The sequence below is a fragment of the Colias eurytheme genome, chromosome 24, assembly GCF_061535395.1.
Source record: "Colias eurytheme isolate Ceu_HAF_F1 chromosome 24, ilColEury1 Martin Lab GWU primary, whole genome shotgun sequence".
Classification (NCBI taxonomy): Eukaryota; Metazoa; Arthropoda; class Insecta; order Lepidoptera; family Pieridae; genus Colias; species Colias eurytheme.
In genome coordinates, this window is record NC_143003.1 from 7,361,902 (window position 1) to 7,379,528 (window position 17,627).

The 17,627-nt window shown below is 35.5% G+C and overlaps 1 protein-coding gene and 1 pseudogene across 1 annotated transcript in view; one reads left to right on the forward strand and one right to left on the reverse strand.

Annotated features, from left to right (window-relative positions):
• Ptp69D (Protein tyrosine phosphatase 69D) overlaps positions 1-11,193 on the forward strand; it is a 36,232-nt gene extending 25,039 nt beyond the window's left edge. The window contains exons 19-26 of the mRNA XM_090115868.1: positions 3,453-3,644; positions 4,044-4,193; positions 4,637-4,814; positions 5,408-5,523; positions 7,406-7,537; positions 9,330-9,502; positions 10,422-10,557; positions 11,029-11,193. Coding sequence (XP_089971994.1) covers positions 3,453-3,644; positions 4,044-4,193; positions 4,637-4,814; positions 5,408-5,523; positions 7,406-7,537; positions 9,330-9,502; positions 10,422-10,557; positions 11,029-11,100 — 1,149 coding nt within the window. The 3' untranslated portion in view covers positions 11,101-11,193. The remainder of the gene's footprint in view (positions 1-3,452; positions 3,645-4,043; positions 4,194-4,636; positions 4,815-5,407; positions 5,524-7,405; positions 7,538-9,329; positions 9,503-10,421; positions 10,558-11,028) is intronic.
• Positions 11,194-16,557: 5,364 nt separating this feature from the next.
• On the reverse strand, positions 16,558-17,306 carry LOC149898043 (protein lethal(2)essential for life pseudogene; annotated as a pseudogene).
• Between the last annotated feature and the right edge of the window lie 321 nt (positions 17,307-17,627).

Genomic DNA, 17,627 nt, shown 5'->3' on the forward strand with positions numbered 1-17,627 from the left:
TCCTATGTGTTAATCCAAGTTACCCTCTATATGTGTGCTAAATTTCATTGTAATCGGTTCAGTTGTTTTTACGTGAAAGAGTAACAAACATCCATACATCCATACATCCTTACAAACTTTCGCCTTTATAATATACATATATTAGATACTAGCGGTCCGCCCCGGCTTCACCCGTGGTACATATTTCGCAATAAAAAGTGGCCTATGTCCTTTCTCGGGTATCAAAATATCTCTATACCAAATTTCATGCAAATTGGTTCAGTAGTTAAGGCGTGATTGAGTAACAGACAGACAGAGTTACTTTCGCATTTATAATTGTATTAGTATGGATGTGCTATTTATTAAAAAGGTTTGAAGTTGGTGCCGAACATTAAGCACTTAGAGCTAGCGCGCACGAGCAACTTTGTCTCCGCAACTATTTTGTCTCTCCACCCATGGGCTAGTATGAAAGTGTGCGCACGTAGCGACGCAACTCCCCATACAATTGATGGGAGAGACAAAATAGTTGCGGAGACAAAGTTGCTCGTGCGCGCTAGCTCTTAGTATTAAGCCCGTGCACCGACATCAAACCTTTTTAATAAATAGCACATATAAATAATATGTAGTAAATAATATGTAATGTCAAATCTTTTTTATGGTACGGGAGCTATTAACGTTTTAAAAAAAGTCATTTTAGTATAGTTGGGTTTTTGATATACTGTTTCTGGCGGTAGAGGTTGCGTTTATTAATGCGCACAGGAAAATATCCGTAATTTAAAGTCATTTATTAACGCGTAATTTTTAATCTTTTGCCTTTAGATAGATCCATCAGACATAAATTTGTTATTGCAAGACGTTTTTTTCGTTGTTAAATAGGTGCCATACGCAATTTTTTATTTCAAAATCATTAAAATGTCATCGAAATAAGTGAAATTACATCAATGAAAATTAAGCTATCCGTGCGATTATAGCTTTTTTGAAAATTAAGCCTCCGTGCGATTAGAGCTTTTTGTGAAAATTAAGCTCTCCGTGCGATTAGAGCTTTTTGTGAAAATTAAGCTCTCCGTGCGATTAGAGCTTTTTGTGAAAATTAAGCTTTCCGTGCGATTAGAGCTTAATGAGAAAAATTAAGCTCTCCGTGCGATGAGTTTTTTGTGAAAATAAAGCTCCGTGCGATTAGTTTTTTGTGAAAATTAAGCTTTCCGTGCGAATAGAGCTTTTTGTGAAAATTAAGCTTTCCGTGCGAATAGAGCTTTTTGTGAAAATTAAGCTCTCCATGGGATTAGAGCTCTTTGTGAAAATTAAGCTCTCCGTGCGATTAGAGCTTTTTGTGAAAATTAAGCTTTCCGTGCGATATGAGCTTTTTGTGAAAATTAAGCTCTCCATGCGATTAGAGCTTCTTGTGAAAATTAAGCTTTCCGTGTGATTAGAGCTTTTTGTGAAAATTAAGCTCTGTGCTATAAGAGCTTTTTTGTGAAAATTAAGCTTTCCGTGCGAATAGAGCTTTTTGTGAATATAAAGCTTTCCGTGCGATTAGAGCTTTTTATGAAAATTAAGCTCTCCATGCGATTAGAGCTTTTTGTGAAAATTAATCTCCATGCGATTAGAGCTTCTTGTGAAAATTAAGCTTTCCGTGTGATTAGAGCTTTTTGTGAAAATTAAGCTCCGTGCGATTAGAGCTTTTTTGTGGAAATTAAGCTTTCCGTGCGAATAGAGCTTTTTGTGAATATTAAGCTTTCTGTGCGATTAGAGCTTTTTATGAAAATTAAGCTCTCCATGCGATTAGAGCTTTTTTGTGAAAATTAAGCTCTTGCGATTAGAGCTTTTTGTGAAAATTAAGCTTTCCGTGCGATTAGAGCTTTTTGCGAAAATTAAGCTCTCCGTGCTATTAGAGCTTTTTGTGAAAATTAAGCTTTCTGTGCGATTAAAGCTTTTTGTGAAAATTAAGCTCTCCGTGCGATTAGAGCTTTTTTGTGAAAATTAAGCTCTCCGTGCGATTAGAGCTTTTTTGTGAAAATTTAGCTTTCCGTGCGATTAGAGCCTTTAATGAAAATTAAGCTCTCCATGCGATTTTATGCGGTTATCAATTTTGCCGGTATTTTTTTTTTTATGTATGTACACCGATTACTCCGAGGTTTCTGAACCGATTTACGTGATTCTTTTTTTGTTCGATGCGGGATGGTGTCGAATTGGTCCCATAATTTTTTTTTTTCGGATAGGCCCAGTAGTTGTTATTTTATGAGCATTTTTGTCTGTACTCGATGACTAAGTTGATACGTAGCAAGTAACTTTGATTCACTTCCCGGTAACCGATTGAGCTGAAATTTTGAATACGTATGTAAATTTGATAGCGATGAAACATTATCATGACATGAAGCTGATTTGATGATGGAATCGGAAGGTGGCCATAGGAACTCAGTAATATATTGACTCAACTTTATCGAGTTTGGGCTCGTTTGATTCGTGTTGAAAAATACACTAAAAAGTATTAAATAAAAATAACTGCGTTAAAAACAACCGACTTCAAAAACGGAAAAATAAGAAATAAAAAAGATTTGATATTATTAACTACTACATAATATTATTGTACATATTTCGCAATAAAAAGTGGCCTATGTCCTTTCTCGGGTATCAAAATATCTCTATACCAAATTTCATGCAAATTGGTTCAGTAGTTAAGGCGTGATTGAGTAACAGACAGACAGACAGAGTTACTTTCGTATTTATAATATTAGTATGAATTAGATATATTAGATATTAGAAATATTAGAATAGAATTAGAAATATTAGAATAGAATTAGAATATATATTAGAATATTAGATGTTCCGACATAATCAATTTTGAATCTAGCGATACGCCTAGATCACGTACACAGTTCACTTCTTTTATCAAAACATCGTTTATTTTATATTCAAAGTTTATTGGATATTTTTTCCTACTAAAATTGATTTTTTGGCATTTATTAACATTTACACTTATACGATTCTTAATATAATATGCTGCTAGTCTATCTAAGTCACTTTGAACTAGGCGGCAGTGTTCGACGGATTCAATTCCGTAGTAATTTTTTTTATCATCAGCGTACATTAAGTAGCGCACGTGTTGTATGCAGGTAAATATGTCAAATGAGTAGGCATTGTAAAACAATGGCCCGAGAATAGATCCTTGGGGTACCCCAGATACTATGCCCACAAAGTCACTCTTAGCAGAACCCAAAACTACCGCCTGGGTTCTGTTTACTATGTAAGAACAAATCCATCTGTGTAGGTCACCTCTTATACCAAGTGCGTAAAGTTTATTTTGAAGAATAATGTGATCGACACGATCGAATGCTTTTTCAAAGTCCGTGTAGATTACGTCTACCTGCCGTAATTATCCTGTTAAAAGCGCGTGAACGAGGCGTGGTCTTGCGGCGTCTTTCTCGGCTATTGTAATGAAATGTTTATATGTATTATAAATTATAATGGCACAGCGCGTGAACGAGGCCTGGTCGTGTGGCGTGTGCCGCTCGGTGGTGGTGCACTGCTCGGCGGGCGTGGGGCGCACGGGCACGCTGGTGGCGCTGGACTGGCTGCTCGAGCAGCTGCGCGACGCGGCCGCCGTCGCCGTGTTCGCGTGCGTCGCCGAGCTGCGCGCGCAGCGCAACTTCCTCGTGCAGTCGCTGGTGAGTGTGACGTCATTGCGATAATAGATAGAAAGCATAACTGAGCTGAGGTGAGGTGCATGTGTGCGTCTGTGTACGCGTGCGAGTGCGTGACGTCACTGAGTCACATGAGTAAGTGCAGAAGGGTGAGTGCGTGTTGGTACGCAATGCGGACGTGTTTGCGTGCGTGCGTATGTGCGACCAACTCCACTAGATAAATATGTTATCTGGTGTTCTTGAGATGTTATTTGTGGAAATAAAGTAGATTAATGATTGGTTATTGGAAAGAAGCTTAAATTAATTGAAATGATGTTCAACTATGTATTTGATATATAAACTATAGATGATATGAAAAATTAAAAGCAGAAATTCCCTTTCTTTCTGTTAATAAATATAATTTATACCTACGTATGTTTACAGAAACAATACGTGTTCGTGTACCGTGCGCTAGTGGAGTACGCGCATTTCGGAGATACAGAGATACCGGCGTCCAAACTGAAGAGCACCATCGATAGACTGCGCAGCACGCCCGAGGGGAGTGATAAGAGTTTGATGGAGATGGAGTTTGAGGTCAGTGAACTTAAAAAGGTGAAAATTTTGTTGATTCGAAGAAGCAGTTGTTATAAATGAAAAACATATGTCACTTTCGTCTATGTTTGGTTTTCTGTATTGATTAATACTGACGTGGTCATTGTGACTCAAATTAAACTTAACTTATTATGATTGAAATTGCTAAAGGTACTATTTGCAATACGTTAAACTATTTAATCGATGACAGGAGGTAACCTGCCTAAAACATCCATTAAATAGAATAATCGATACAGACTTGAAACATAATAATATGTCAATCGGACTTGAATATATGGCAATTTTAAACAAATGTGCAGTTCTAACAAAACGAAATACCATATTATTCTATGTCGTCGTTACTAGGTTACGTTGTTGAATTTTGTTGAACTGACAAATGTTGCCTATTAAAATGATTACTATAATAATAAATTATCCCCCCACAGAAGCTGATCTCCCCCCCACTCTCCGAAGCGGGCAAGTCGTGCGCCGCGGGGGGTGGTGACGAAGTGCGCGCGCGCAACCGCTCGCCGGACCGCCTGCCGTACGACCGCAACCGTGTTATACTCGCGCCGCTGCCCAACAGGGACTACTCGACGTACATCAACGCGTCGTTTATTGAGGGTACTTGGAAAAAAAAATTGCCGCTGTGCATTATAAAAGTTTTAACTTACGATTAATAAAAAAGATTGAGTTTGATTTACTCAGCATCAGGGTACTTGGAAATTAAAATTATAGTGGTTTAAAAAATTACACAGATACATACATATTACATGTACATAAAATTTAAACTTTCCGAACTATCAAAACAGGTCGATTTGAACATACTCTGCAGCAGCTCTTCAGTTAAGCGTCAGTTGGGAAATGACATAATAAAAATTTATACATAAACAAATTAAAATTTATTTGTCTCAAAAAATACACATACATAGTAGTAACATAGATTTTTACACTTTAACTTTGACGCGTATTGTTTCTACAAAACCAAACGAACTAAGTTGCTCTAAGATAATTAGCTCCAATTCCAAACAAATAATGAGTTCTTCTTAAAAAAAGTCAATAAAATTCATATTTTTTTTTACCCACAGCAGAAAAAATATATTAAGAAGATTGCATCTTCAACGTTATCTCGTGTTCAATATCTTTAATAAGTGACTTCTATACTAATAAAGATATTTTGACACTATTTCTCAGCTCACTAATTAATATTTGCCCAGGATACGACAACTCGGAAGGCTTCATCATCACGCAGGACCCTCTACCGAACACTATCATGGACTTCTGGCGAATGGTTTCTGAACATAACGTGTCTACCATTGTTATGCTTAGTGAGGTAATATCACTGTTATATTATGTCATTTTCCATAATTTAAATAGGTTAAAAATATGTGTGTGATACTAATAATAAATAATTTGGAAAATCCAAAAGTGCACGCCTCATAATTTTTTTTAATAAATATTTATTAATTATTATTTTTGTTTATTTAATAACAATTAAACCACATCGAATCAGACCCTGAAAAATGAAAGGGTTCTATTCCTGAGCATACTCAAGCGTAAGAGAAAAAAAAAGACTCGATTAGTAAAGTATTTCGGTCGCTATCGTGTTAACAAGAAAAAGGATCCGCACATACAGACACATGGACGTCCAAGACAGAACTTTTTTAAACTGTTTTTTAACTAGTTTAAATAACAAAAATGACATCAAAAATATCATGAACGTTAAAAATAGTGTTTTTTCTTTATATGTGTGTGTATGTATTATCTTACAAGTGCAATGTATGATACATAAAGACATTTTAAGTTTGAAAAATCAGATGTTTTGCGCGAAGTGACAGTAGTACCCACCTCAACGCTTCGCTTATGAGGCGTGCAATAAATAAACAATAAATAAATATTACAGGACATTATTACACAAATCGACCTAGTCCCACAGTAAGCTCAATTAAGGCTTGTGTTGTGGGTACTAGGCGACGATAAATATAATATTTAATAAATACATATATAGATAATAACACCCAAGAACAAAATATAATTGAGTTCATCACACAAATATTTGCCCTGACCGGGGATCGAACCCGGGACCGTCGGCTCAGTAGGCAGTTACTTTACCACTGCGCCAACCGCGTCGTCAACTATAACGATACTGGATCGTGTGTATGTATAGTTGCTGTTGGATCATATTTTTTTTTATTTGCAACACAAACACATAAAACAATAATATAGGTACAATACTTATTTAACTTAAAATCTTAATGACTCATTGTTATTGCAATAACATGTGTTGACTACTAGACTATAAATTACAATCGCTTACACATAAACAAAGAGTTGTCAATATACTAATTAATAAATAATAGTTAATTTAAAAGGGGGAATGGTATAAAAACTACACGAGACAAATTTCTAATCTATTGTAGGACTTGCGACGGTATAGTAAGGTTATCAAATAGGGATTTCCGAAATCTAATATGTGTGTACTGTGTATGTATAGTTAAGACTGGATCGTGTGTTTACTGCGTTGTATCTAATTTCCATGTTAATTATCTTGTAACTAGCTGTTCCCCGCGGTTTCACCCCCTGTTGGTCTTAGCGTGATGATATAATAGCCTATAGCCTTCCTCGATAGCTATCTAACACCGAAATAATTTTTCAAATCGGTTCAGTAGTTTCTGAGATTAGCGCGTTCAAACAAACTCTTCAGCTTTATAATATTAGTATAGATAGTGCGGATACCTAATATTCACTATCCAGTTCAGTTCATCCAGTTGATCAAAAATATTGAAATAATTTAGATAATCCATAACTAAAACGCCACACTTTTATAGGTTACACAATGGTTAAACAAGGTCTCGCGATTGAATAAGGGTTGCACAAGCTGGCATACGAATTACACAGCCTGTATAACAACTCTATAGCAGGGAAGTGTCAAAAAGCGTTTATTAGTAACGTTTCTGTTATAACCTTGTTATACACAGTGCATAAATGTTTATTAGTAAGGCAGTAATATTATAAAGCTGAAGAGTTTGTTTGTTTGTTCGTTTGAACGCGCTAATCTCGGGAACTACTGATTCGATTTGATAAATTCTTTCGGTGTTAGATAGCCCATTTATCGAGGAAGGCTATAGGCTATATACCATCACGCTACGACCAACAGGAGTGGAGCCACGGGGGTGGAACCGCGCGGAGCAGCTAGTAATAAATAAATTGTACAGTTGGGCGAAGGCAAGTGCCCGCGCTACTGGGACGACGGCACGGTGCAGTACGAGCACATCGCGGTCGAGTACGAGGAGAGCGAGTCGTGCCCGTACTACACGCGGCGGCACTTCACCGTCACCAACAGCAAGGTACAATTAATATCTATACAGGGTGTAATCGTTAAGTGTGCACAGGCGATTTTTCCGTAAGTATTACAGATAACAAAAAACTTTAAACTGATATCGAAAGTACTTAACCTAATGAGTAAAATGGCGGTAATAAATTTTTAAAAATAAATCGAGAAATATCAAAAAAATTATCTTTAAACCCTCCCATACATCAAGTATGAAATATGAATATCCCATATACATTTAATATGAAAGATTTTAGCTTTCTTTTTTTGGTTTTTCTATTTTCCACGTTTTTCCGGACATTTTCACGCATTTTCCGGGATTTTTCCGGACATTTCCCAGGCATTTTCCGGGGATTTTCCAGGCATTTCCACGCATTTTCCGTACATTTTCACGCATTTTCCGGGTATTTTCCAGATATTTACCAGGCATTTTCCGGACATTTCCCTGACATAGCCTGTAAATGTCTGGAAAATGTCTGGAAAATCCCCGGAAAATGCCTGGGAAATTCCCGGAAAATAACCGAAAACGCCTGGGAAATGTCTGGAAAATATCCGGAAAATGCGTGGAAATTTCCGGAAAAACCGTGGAAAATGGCTGGAAAATCCCTGGTAAATGTCCGGAAAATATCCGGAAAATGCGTGAAAATGTCCGGGAGAAGCTCGTCAAATCCCCGGAAAATGCCTGGGAAATTCCCGGAAAATACCTGGAAAATGTCTGGAAAATATCCGGAAAATGCGTGGAAAATTCCGGAAAAACCGTGGAAAATGCCTGGAAAATCCCTGGAAAATATCCGGAAAATGCGTGAAAATGTCCGGAAAATATCCGGGAAATGCGTGGAAATTTCCGGAAAAACCGTGGAAAATGGCTGGAAAATCCCTGGAAAATATCCGGAAAATGCGTGAAAATGTCCGGAAAATATCCGGAAAATGCGTGGAAATTTCCGGAAAAACCGTGGAAAATGGCTGGAAAATCCCTGGAAAATGCGTGAAAATGTCCGGAAAATATCCGGGAAATGCGTGAAAATGTCCGGGAGAAGCTCGTAAAATCCCCGGAAAATGCCTGGGAAATTCCCGGAAAATACCTGGAAAATATCCGGAAAATGCGTGGAAAATTCCGGAAAACCGTGGAAAATGCCTGGAAAATCCCTGGAAAATATCCGGAAAATGCGTGAAAATGTCCGGAAAATATCCGGAAAATGCGTGGAAATTTCCGGAAAAACCGTGGAAAATGGCTGGAAAATCTCTGGAAAATGCGTGAAAATGTCTCGAAAATATCCGGAAAATGCGTGAAAATGTCCGGGAGAAGCGTGGAAAATGCTCGGAAAATCCCCGGAAAATGCCTGGGAAATTCCCGGAAAATAACCGGAAAATAACCGGAAAATACCTGGAAAATGTCTGGAAAATATCCGGAAAATGAGTGGAAAATTCCGGAAAAACCGTGGAAAATATCCGGAAAATGCCTGGAAATCCCCGGAAAATGCCTGAGAAATGTCCGGAAAATGTCTGGGAAATGCGTGGAAAATCCCCGGAAAAAAAACAAAATCTTAAACGATAGCTCACGTGCGGATGGCAAAGTTGGGCGGGTTCCTTGTTAGGGGTGTACACAAAGACTTTTAAGAATTCATCATTCTATTTGAAAAAAAATGCATCTGGAATTTTTTAAGTATTTTTTACGTACTTAGTACGCAAAACTGTAACCTCCATTGAGCTTAGAATACCGACGGTGGGACACCCTGTATAATTAAAGGATATGTTTTGTATCTTGTCTATTGTCTCAAATGTTTGTCTATCGTCTATTGTGTCTCCAGAGCGGCGAGTGGTGTTCCGTCCGGCAGCTGCAATACCACGGCTGGCCGACAGCCGCGGGCCACGTGCCCGAGGTGACGCGTGGGCTGTGTGAGCTGGCGGAACTTGCGGCGCCCTGCCCGTCGCCCGCCGCGCCCCCGACGGCGCCCTCGCGCCCCGTGCTCGTGCACTGCCAGTGAGTGACAATACACTAGTTGTTTTCGTTCGTGTGCTGTCATTGTTATAACCCATTGAGCCCCGAACGGCCCGATCGGTCTACGACACAATAGATTTTCTATTGTGTCTGTGATTCCGGGGCCTGAGTTATTAAACTCAAATGTTTCTTAGTGAACTTGAAGTGCTTATGATAAAAAATACATAATGGAATGGTTACTTTGCTATATATTGCACGCCTCATAAGCGAAGCGTTGAGGTGGGTACTACTGTCACTTCGCGCAAAACATCTGATTTTTCAAACTTAAAATGTCTTTATGTATCATACATTGCACTTGTAAGATAATACATACACACACATATTAAGAAAAAACACTATTTTTAACGTTCATGATATTTTTGATGTCATTTTTGTTATTTAAACTAGTTAAAAAACAGTTTAAAAAAGTTCTGTCTTGGACGTCCGTGTGTCTGTATGTGCGGATCCTTTTTCTTGTTAACACGATAGCGACCGAAATACTTTACTAATCGAGTCTTTTTTTTTCTCTTACGCTTGAGTATGCTCAGGAATAGAACCCTTTCATTTTTCAGGGTCTGATTCGATGTGGTTTAATTGTTATTAAATAAACAAAAATAATAATTAATAAATATTTATTAAAAAAAATTATGAGGCGTGCACTTTTGGATTTTCCAAATTATTTCAAACTATAGGGTCGATGTTGTAATGATGCTGTAACTAACTTCTTAACGGTTTGGGAAAATTCTTTAACCAGTAGATAACTCAATTATTGTTTATTTACGCAGACTTTTTCTTTGTCCACCCGCAATATGTCGATTATTACTTTCTATACCTATTATATTAATGAATAGCAAAATATGTATTGTAAATGCCATTGCCATGTGATAAAGTGCCCAAAATTCAAGTGTATGTTCTCACACAGGTTGGGAACGGAACGGTCGGCATTGTTCGTTGCACTATGCGTGCTCACGTGGCAACTGCGGCTTGAACGACGTGTTGATGTTAGTTGCGTGGCGCGGAAACTGCGTGCACAGCGAGCGCACACTATTGACACCGTGGTAAGTTTACACACACACACAAACATCTATTAATTTGTAAAAAATAAATTTGCACGCCGTTTAAAATGGCAGTATATATGAGACTAAACATTGTATACCTTTAAATTACAATATACGAGCAATTAAACATATTTGATTTGATTTGAAAAAAATAAAAAAAAGATCGTGTGTGCTGAGCACACGTATCAGAATTGAAACTTCTTTGGCAAGATTCAAAGATACCATAATGGTCGCCTTACGCCACGACGTGACGGTATTGCCATGACGCGACCTTGAAATTTTACTCTCAACGCGCCTTATGAACTTTCACTTCAAAAATCATCGATCCTTCTCACTTTTTAAGTATCTATAATCTATATAACATTAAACATATTGTGTCAATAAGAATTTTTTTTTCATACTTTAATACAACACAATAATTTAGTATCAATTTCCCTAAAAACATACACTAATATTGTTTTCTTGTTTCAGCTGCAATACGAATTCCTCCACCGAGCCATACTGAACTACGCCGAGTTACACAATCTGCTCGACGACAGCTAAACACCATAAACTTGTTGAGGTTTAATGATAACACGTCCATAACTTTACTGGCAAGTTTCTGTGTCACTATTTAAACGATTATTCTGAAAAATTCCAAAATTTATTATGTTTATTAAATTCACACAAGATAATAACTTCATGTTGACATTGTAGCACTTACGCTAACACTTGTAATGACACCTAAATTAGTGTCAAAGTGTATGATTCCTCATTAATTACACTTACCGGTGGAAGAAATGTTTTATTACGAAAAAAGTGTTTAAAGTAAATTGTAACACACATAACAAGATAATTAAATTTTGGTGTTGTTTAAAAAAGTGGTTTCATGGAACTTCTATAAAAATGTGTGTTTAGGAACCATATACGTGATTCCTAAACACACATTTACGACGTATAATACGTCATTCTATATAAGGGGTTTTATATAATCAAGTATTTCATATTTTATATGGATTTGAAATATGTGACACAGCGACTTCACAGTGAATATGGCGACCAGTGCGAAGTTCGTGCAAAAACAACTAGAATATTCTATCGAACAATTTGTACTGACTGTTTTGGACTTTCCACTCACTGACGAGAAATTATTTTGGTACACGTGTATCTAAGGAATAAACGTTAAAAATAAAATGTAACCCGTGTCAGAAAAGGATAGAAATATAAAACGACCGCCTGCTGTCTCGCTTGCACTGTCGATTATTCCTAAACTTCGGGTATTGTCAGTGGGTAGTTAAAAATTAATAAATTATTTAATATTTGTATGCACCAATATAGCCGAGATTTAGGTACGTTTAGTACAATTAACAAAAAAATACTTAGGTGCTTTTTTTAATTCCATTTTTTAGCAGTTTCCCGAATGTAGCGTAGATCTGACTTTTTGTTATGTTTTTTATGTTTAGTTTCGATATGACGGTAAGTAAGGCTTCGCCTGTTGACGCTTTGTGTTCGGCTTAACGAGCAAATTATGATTATTTATATTGGTAGCACGTGGGGTGTAGTGGCAATTATAATTTATAGTGAAATTTATATGTAAAACAGTCAAATACGTAATAACATTACGGTAAAATTTTTAGGCAAATATTTGACTTAGATCCATAATTTAGTATTGTTCAAATGAACCTTATTTCTATGTAAACACTTTTACAAGTTTTGTGTATACCATGATAACTTAAACATAAATATTTATTATATTATGATTTCCACTAATACCCTAGTGTAAACTACCAATCGTAACAATGTCCAAAGAGAAAAAAAATATTGTATTTATTTTTGGTAACGTAGCGGCCATACATAGCATTTTTGTTTGTTTGTTTTCAATCGAAATCGTGTTAGGGTTTATAAAACCTAAGGCCAAAAGTCTACCCCAAGCACAAATGGCGCGTGCGTACTGAAAAACATTTGTAAATAGGCAACAATCGAAATAATTTTATATCAAATGTATTCGTAAAATAGTTGACATGAATCAATACATAATAAGTGACTATGAGAGCTATTAAAAAAACATATTTGGATGTAATATCAATACATTTTTGCATTGTAAATAACCATGAAACAACTAAAGTATGCACGACGCCGGAAGTTTTCGATGAATTTTACATTTTTAGTTTAGTCGTGGTCAGTTCGTACACGCTGACTGAATTCAGTTGACTCAGTCTACTTGACGATTTGAATCTTACAACGTAAAAAAGTACATATGTTGTTACAAAATTAATTGATATTTTAATAAATACAGTAAGTATTTTTCTTTAATCATACTAGTTTTGAAGCATTTGTGCTTTAAAGAATAAAAAATGACGTGTCGATTTTTTTAATGGTATCTTTCTGTCCTTGTCGTTTCTACGTTGTAAGAGCGAGATGGAACGAGTCTGAACTTAGTTAACTAACTTCAGTTTGCGTCAACGGAACCACCATTTTATGACTGTTTATAATCTAGCTAGGTTTAGTTTTAAGGTTTTGTACGAAATAAGCGTAACGTGCAACTGTGATGTTATACATACGGACATACAATTAAATTAGTTTCTTAGTAAATTTTGTCCGTAAATTTTTTCTAGGTTGTTTTTGAATGTTTCCTTTCGTGTTTCAGTTTTATCACTTTTCAGTTATTGATTATACTTAGATAAATATGCTGTGTTCTGTCTTTTCTATTCTTTTTTTTTTTACTATTGGAATGACGAGAAGAAGTGAATATTTAAAAGATTAGAAATACTTTGTATGTAATTTTTTTCTGACACTTCCCGGTATAAGTTCACGATAATTTTAAGACTAGGTACCTACTATAAAAATAGGAAATTGGTGTCTGTTTTTGTAGTAAGAGACAACTACACAGTTTATCATTTAAAAATACATGATCCATTTTAAAAGTTTTTATAAAATAGCTTATTAAATCCACAAATTATAATAGCAGAATATCGTGTTTACGCAAATTTAAAAAAAAACTATATTCTATAGTCTCGATGTTAAATACAGATTATACTAAATGTCTAGATAGATAAAATAGATGTGTCACAGTTTTAAAAATAGATCGTATCACCTATAATTTAGTCTGTACCCGTCTTATCCCGTTGGTATATTATAATAAGAAATTTCATGATTAGAAATGTCAAAAAACTTTTATAGTATGTAAACGGGATTTAGTACTAAATTTTAGTGTTTTCTACCGCCTAAGGTCTACAAATATCACGGTAGTACAAGTGCAGGAACACAAATAGATAGTTTTATAGAGAAATAACATCACAGTTGCACTCTATAATAAATAATAATGTATAGACGATTACTGTTAAGGATATTATTATGTATACGTTTGAGATTTTTATAAAATTTACATGATTTTTCGGTATTTTTTTGTCAAAGATCAACAAATATCTAACTACATACAGTGTTTATGCAAAAATATTTTATTTAAGAAAATTAAGGATATCTTTCAAAAGTATTAGGTTACATGTAAGGCAGAAAATAATATATTGTTAGAAATAAGTTGAAAAAGAATTGTCTTATTTCGACTTCAAACCGTAAATATAATGAAGTTTCTTAAGTCAATTTAAACATTATTAATATTTTATAAATATCTCAAACGTAACAGGCGTCCTCTTGGACACCGGCTTGCGTGTATCTCTGTGGTATTAGTATCGAGGCTTTTTTTTCCTATTTTTTGTGATTAGCCGCCATTTTGTTGCGTCATTAACGTGAATCGTTGTTGATTTGCGTATAAGGGGGATCGTATGCAGTATTAACTATTAAGTGTACTTTTTATACTATTAAATGTGTGTCATATTGGTAAGCCAAAAAAAATGTCAGTTTTGTGTTTGTTTAATCATAAGTTGAATGTAAAATTCGTTTTTCTATGCATGGTAGAAATTACAAAAAATATGTTTTATTTCAAACTTCAAATATCTAACTCAAGTTTATGCTCAAATCTTTTGACTATACTTTATTAATATAAACAAAAAGTTCTGTGACTAGTAATTTTTTTGTTTAACGTCCGATTCGGATATCGAAACAAGCACGATCGGTATATCCTATTGATATTTTTAACATAAAGATCCCAACGTTTAAAATATAAGGTTCTAAAATGATCTCTTAAAATTGTGTTCACTTGACCACGGGATGCAAGCGGGCCAAAAGTGCGACTGACAGTGTGTATTAGCTTATATTAAAAGTACGCTGTAGGTATGTTACGAGTTTTTTATGAAAAATTAGTGTGTAAGTTAGTTTTCATACGATGCAGCGGGGTTGCGTGTAATGGAATGCGTTTTTGGCCTAAAAATGAACAAAAAATCAAACAAAATATATAAATTTTACGAAAAAATACTCAATTGGCGATGAAAATACTATCTTACCCACCTATATGTAAATATGTTTAGTTTGATTTGGAGTGTTCCATTCGACGCAATGTCGTTATTTAGGAGTTCAAATTAATACACAGAACACAATGCTTGTATTGAATGTATGTTTCCGCGCTTTTTTCTTGTGCAGTATCTATGACAATTATAAAAAAAAAGATTGGTGTCTATGGCCTGTATTAGATTAAAAAAAAACTTAAGCGTTTCAGTGTCCATGGTTGTTGTTCAAATTCTGTGCTCTTTGCGGAATTCGATTTTTTATCGATGGTCGATTTTTTTTCTATTTATAGTTGCCACAGATATTGTAGAATCTATGTATTTCTAGTCTTTAAATCTGCTGCCAATTTTGACTAAGTTGTAACACGAACGGATCAACTGCCAGTTTTTCTATAAGTAATATTTTTTTTTAATATCAAATAATATTAAAAAGATAAAATAGACCGTTTCTGAAAAAAATCATTGAAAAGGAACAATAAAATACTATTTGTATACATGTGTTTTTGGGTAAATTTTAAAAAGAATTTTGAGAAGAGGCATTTCAATAATTTATCTTTTTTCGGGTGTTACTATACAAATCCAACAATTTCCACAAATGTACGGAATGATTTCAATTTTTATGCGTGTTGAAAACTATATCTTACTATCTATATAATATTCTTAAACAACACATCTTTGCTTGTATTCTTTAGTTTATAAACGAATGTTTTTGACAAAAAGTGCTCGCTTATGTAAATATATAATAGGTAGTACCGCGCACACGGCTCGACTTGTAGATTTTATATAATTGTATTCAACGCAGCTCTATTGAAATATTATATTAAGTTATGTTTTTATTTTTGTAAATAGATATGCAGGTCATGTAATATGATATTTTTGAAAATATACCAATATTTAGAAGGTTGTTGTTTTATTTCTTACAAAGTAATCCTTGTACAATGTACTATAGACTGGTAATACCACACTATATACCACATAATGACATAATATAATACAACCTAGCTTGAGAAGCCCAAGATAAATATCAAATAAATTATGTATAGATCCTTTGGCTCAATTCCAAGGGGATACCGATAAATAAAGCTTTTACAATACATTACAATACAATACATTATATCTAAGCGAAAATCAAATAGTTACGTCTTCGTTTGGCGCATAAACTATCGACACAATAATTAACTTATATACCTACATGCTATATTTAAAATTTAATAAAACATATTTTTTTTAACACATATTTAATCCCTACTATTATTATAAATGCCAAAGTAACTCTGTCTGTCTGTTACGCTCTCAACCGATTTTTATTAAATTTGGTACAGACAATCTTTAGACTGAGACTGAGAAAGAAAAATCAAAAAAGGCTACCTTTTATAAAAATACCACGCGGGCGGAAGCTAGTTGTGTGAGAGTTATCATAGAATTGAGTCAGATTAAATTATAATACCTCTAATTATGAATGTATATGATATTAAATATTTTAGCATCACCTCAATAATTTTGATATGAATCTTTTGTGTTACGGTAACTACCTATGTATGTTTTATCAATAATAAAATATATAATAATATTATTATTTGTTTACTAGGTAACTAGTGGGGAAATAAAAATACAATTATATCTTTACAAAAAATGATAATCGTATATTAAGCGTTTCATAAGTACAAACATAATATAATAATTAATACTGAGAATACATAATCAGTCTTGCAAAAAAATCATAACACCACAAGATTTTACACCTAAATATTAAAGTTATTTCTCTCCATTAGCGCTGGCCTGTGACGTCTGATCCTTGATCTCCTTCCTAACTGGTCCAGTTTGTGCGATCGGCACCGATCTCTCGTTCTTCAAAGCTGGAGCAGTCCTCGGAGCGATAACCGTCAACACACCATCAGATGAAAGTCGAGATTCAACAGTTTCTGGGTCGCAGCCTTCAGGCAGGGCGTAGCGCCGGATGAACTGCCGTGAAATAAATCCGTGCTCATCCTTTTTCTCTTCATGCTTTCCCTCGACCACGATGTAACCATCGGCGGTCTTCACTGTAATCTCCTCTGGCGAGAAGTGCTGAACGTCCAAGTTGACTTGGAACTTTTCTTTGTCGGACTTGATAGTGGAACCGACGTCTCGCGCGGCAGCAGCCAACTGGCGCCAGGGCCGGTAGTAGTCCCGGGAGAGCATAGGAGCAACAGCCGCTGTCAGCAAATCATCAGGAGTCAGCGCCAAGCCAAAGTCCTGATCCAGGATGCGGTGGGGATGTTCGTAGCCAAGGATAAATGGTAGAAGAGACATTTTGTCGCTTTTGTAACTGAGTTGAGTGATTACTTCGTATAAACGCAGTGCTTTCGCACCAAGTCGCGTTCTGTATCGCTTTCCAAATAATACTTGCCGGTTTGCCGGCCGGCGCGGTTTATATATAGCTGCTGGGGCGCCATCTAGTAGCGAATGGAAACATCTCGAACCTTCGCGGCGTCGGGCGCTATGTTTGTGTTCCTGCATGTTCTAGAATCTAGACCTTTCATACGACCCACACGACCTAACGAATTTTATCAGTGTGCGTACGATGAATTCGTTGTTTGTTCGTGTGAGTGCACCGAATGCCCTGTCCCAGACGTTTCATTGATTAAATTACAAACCGTCCATCGATACTGAAGTGATATTATGTATGCGTTTCGTTGTATCCTATCATTT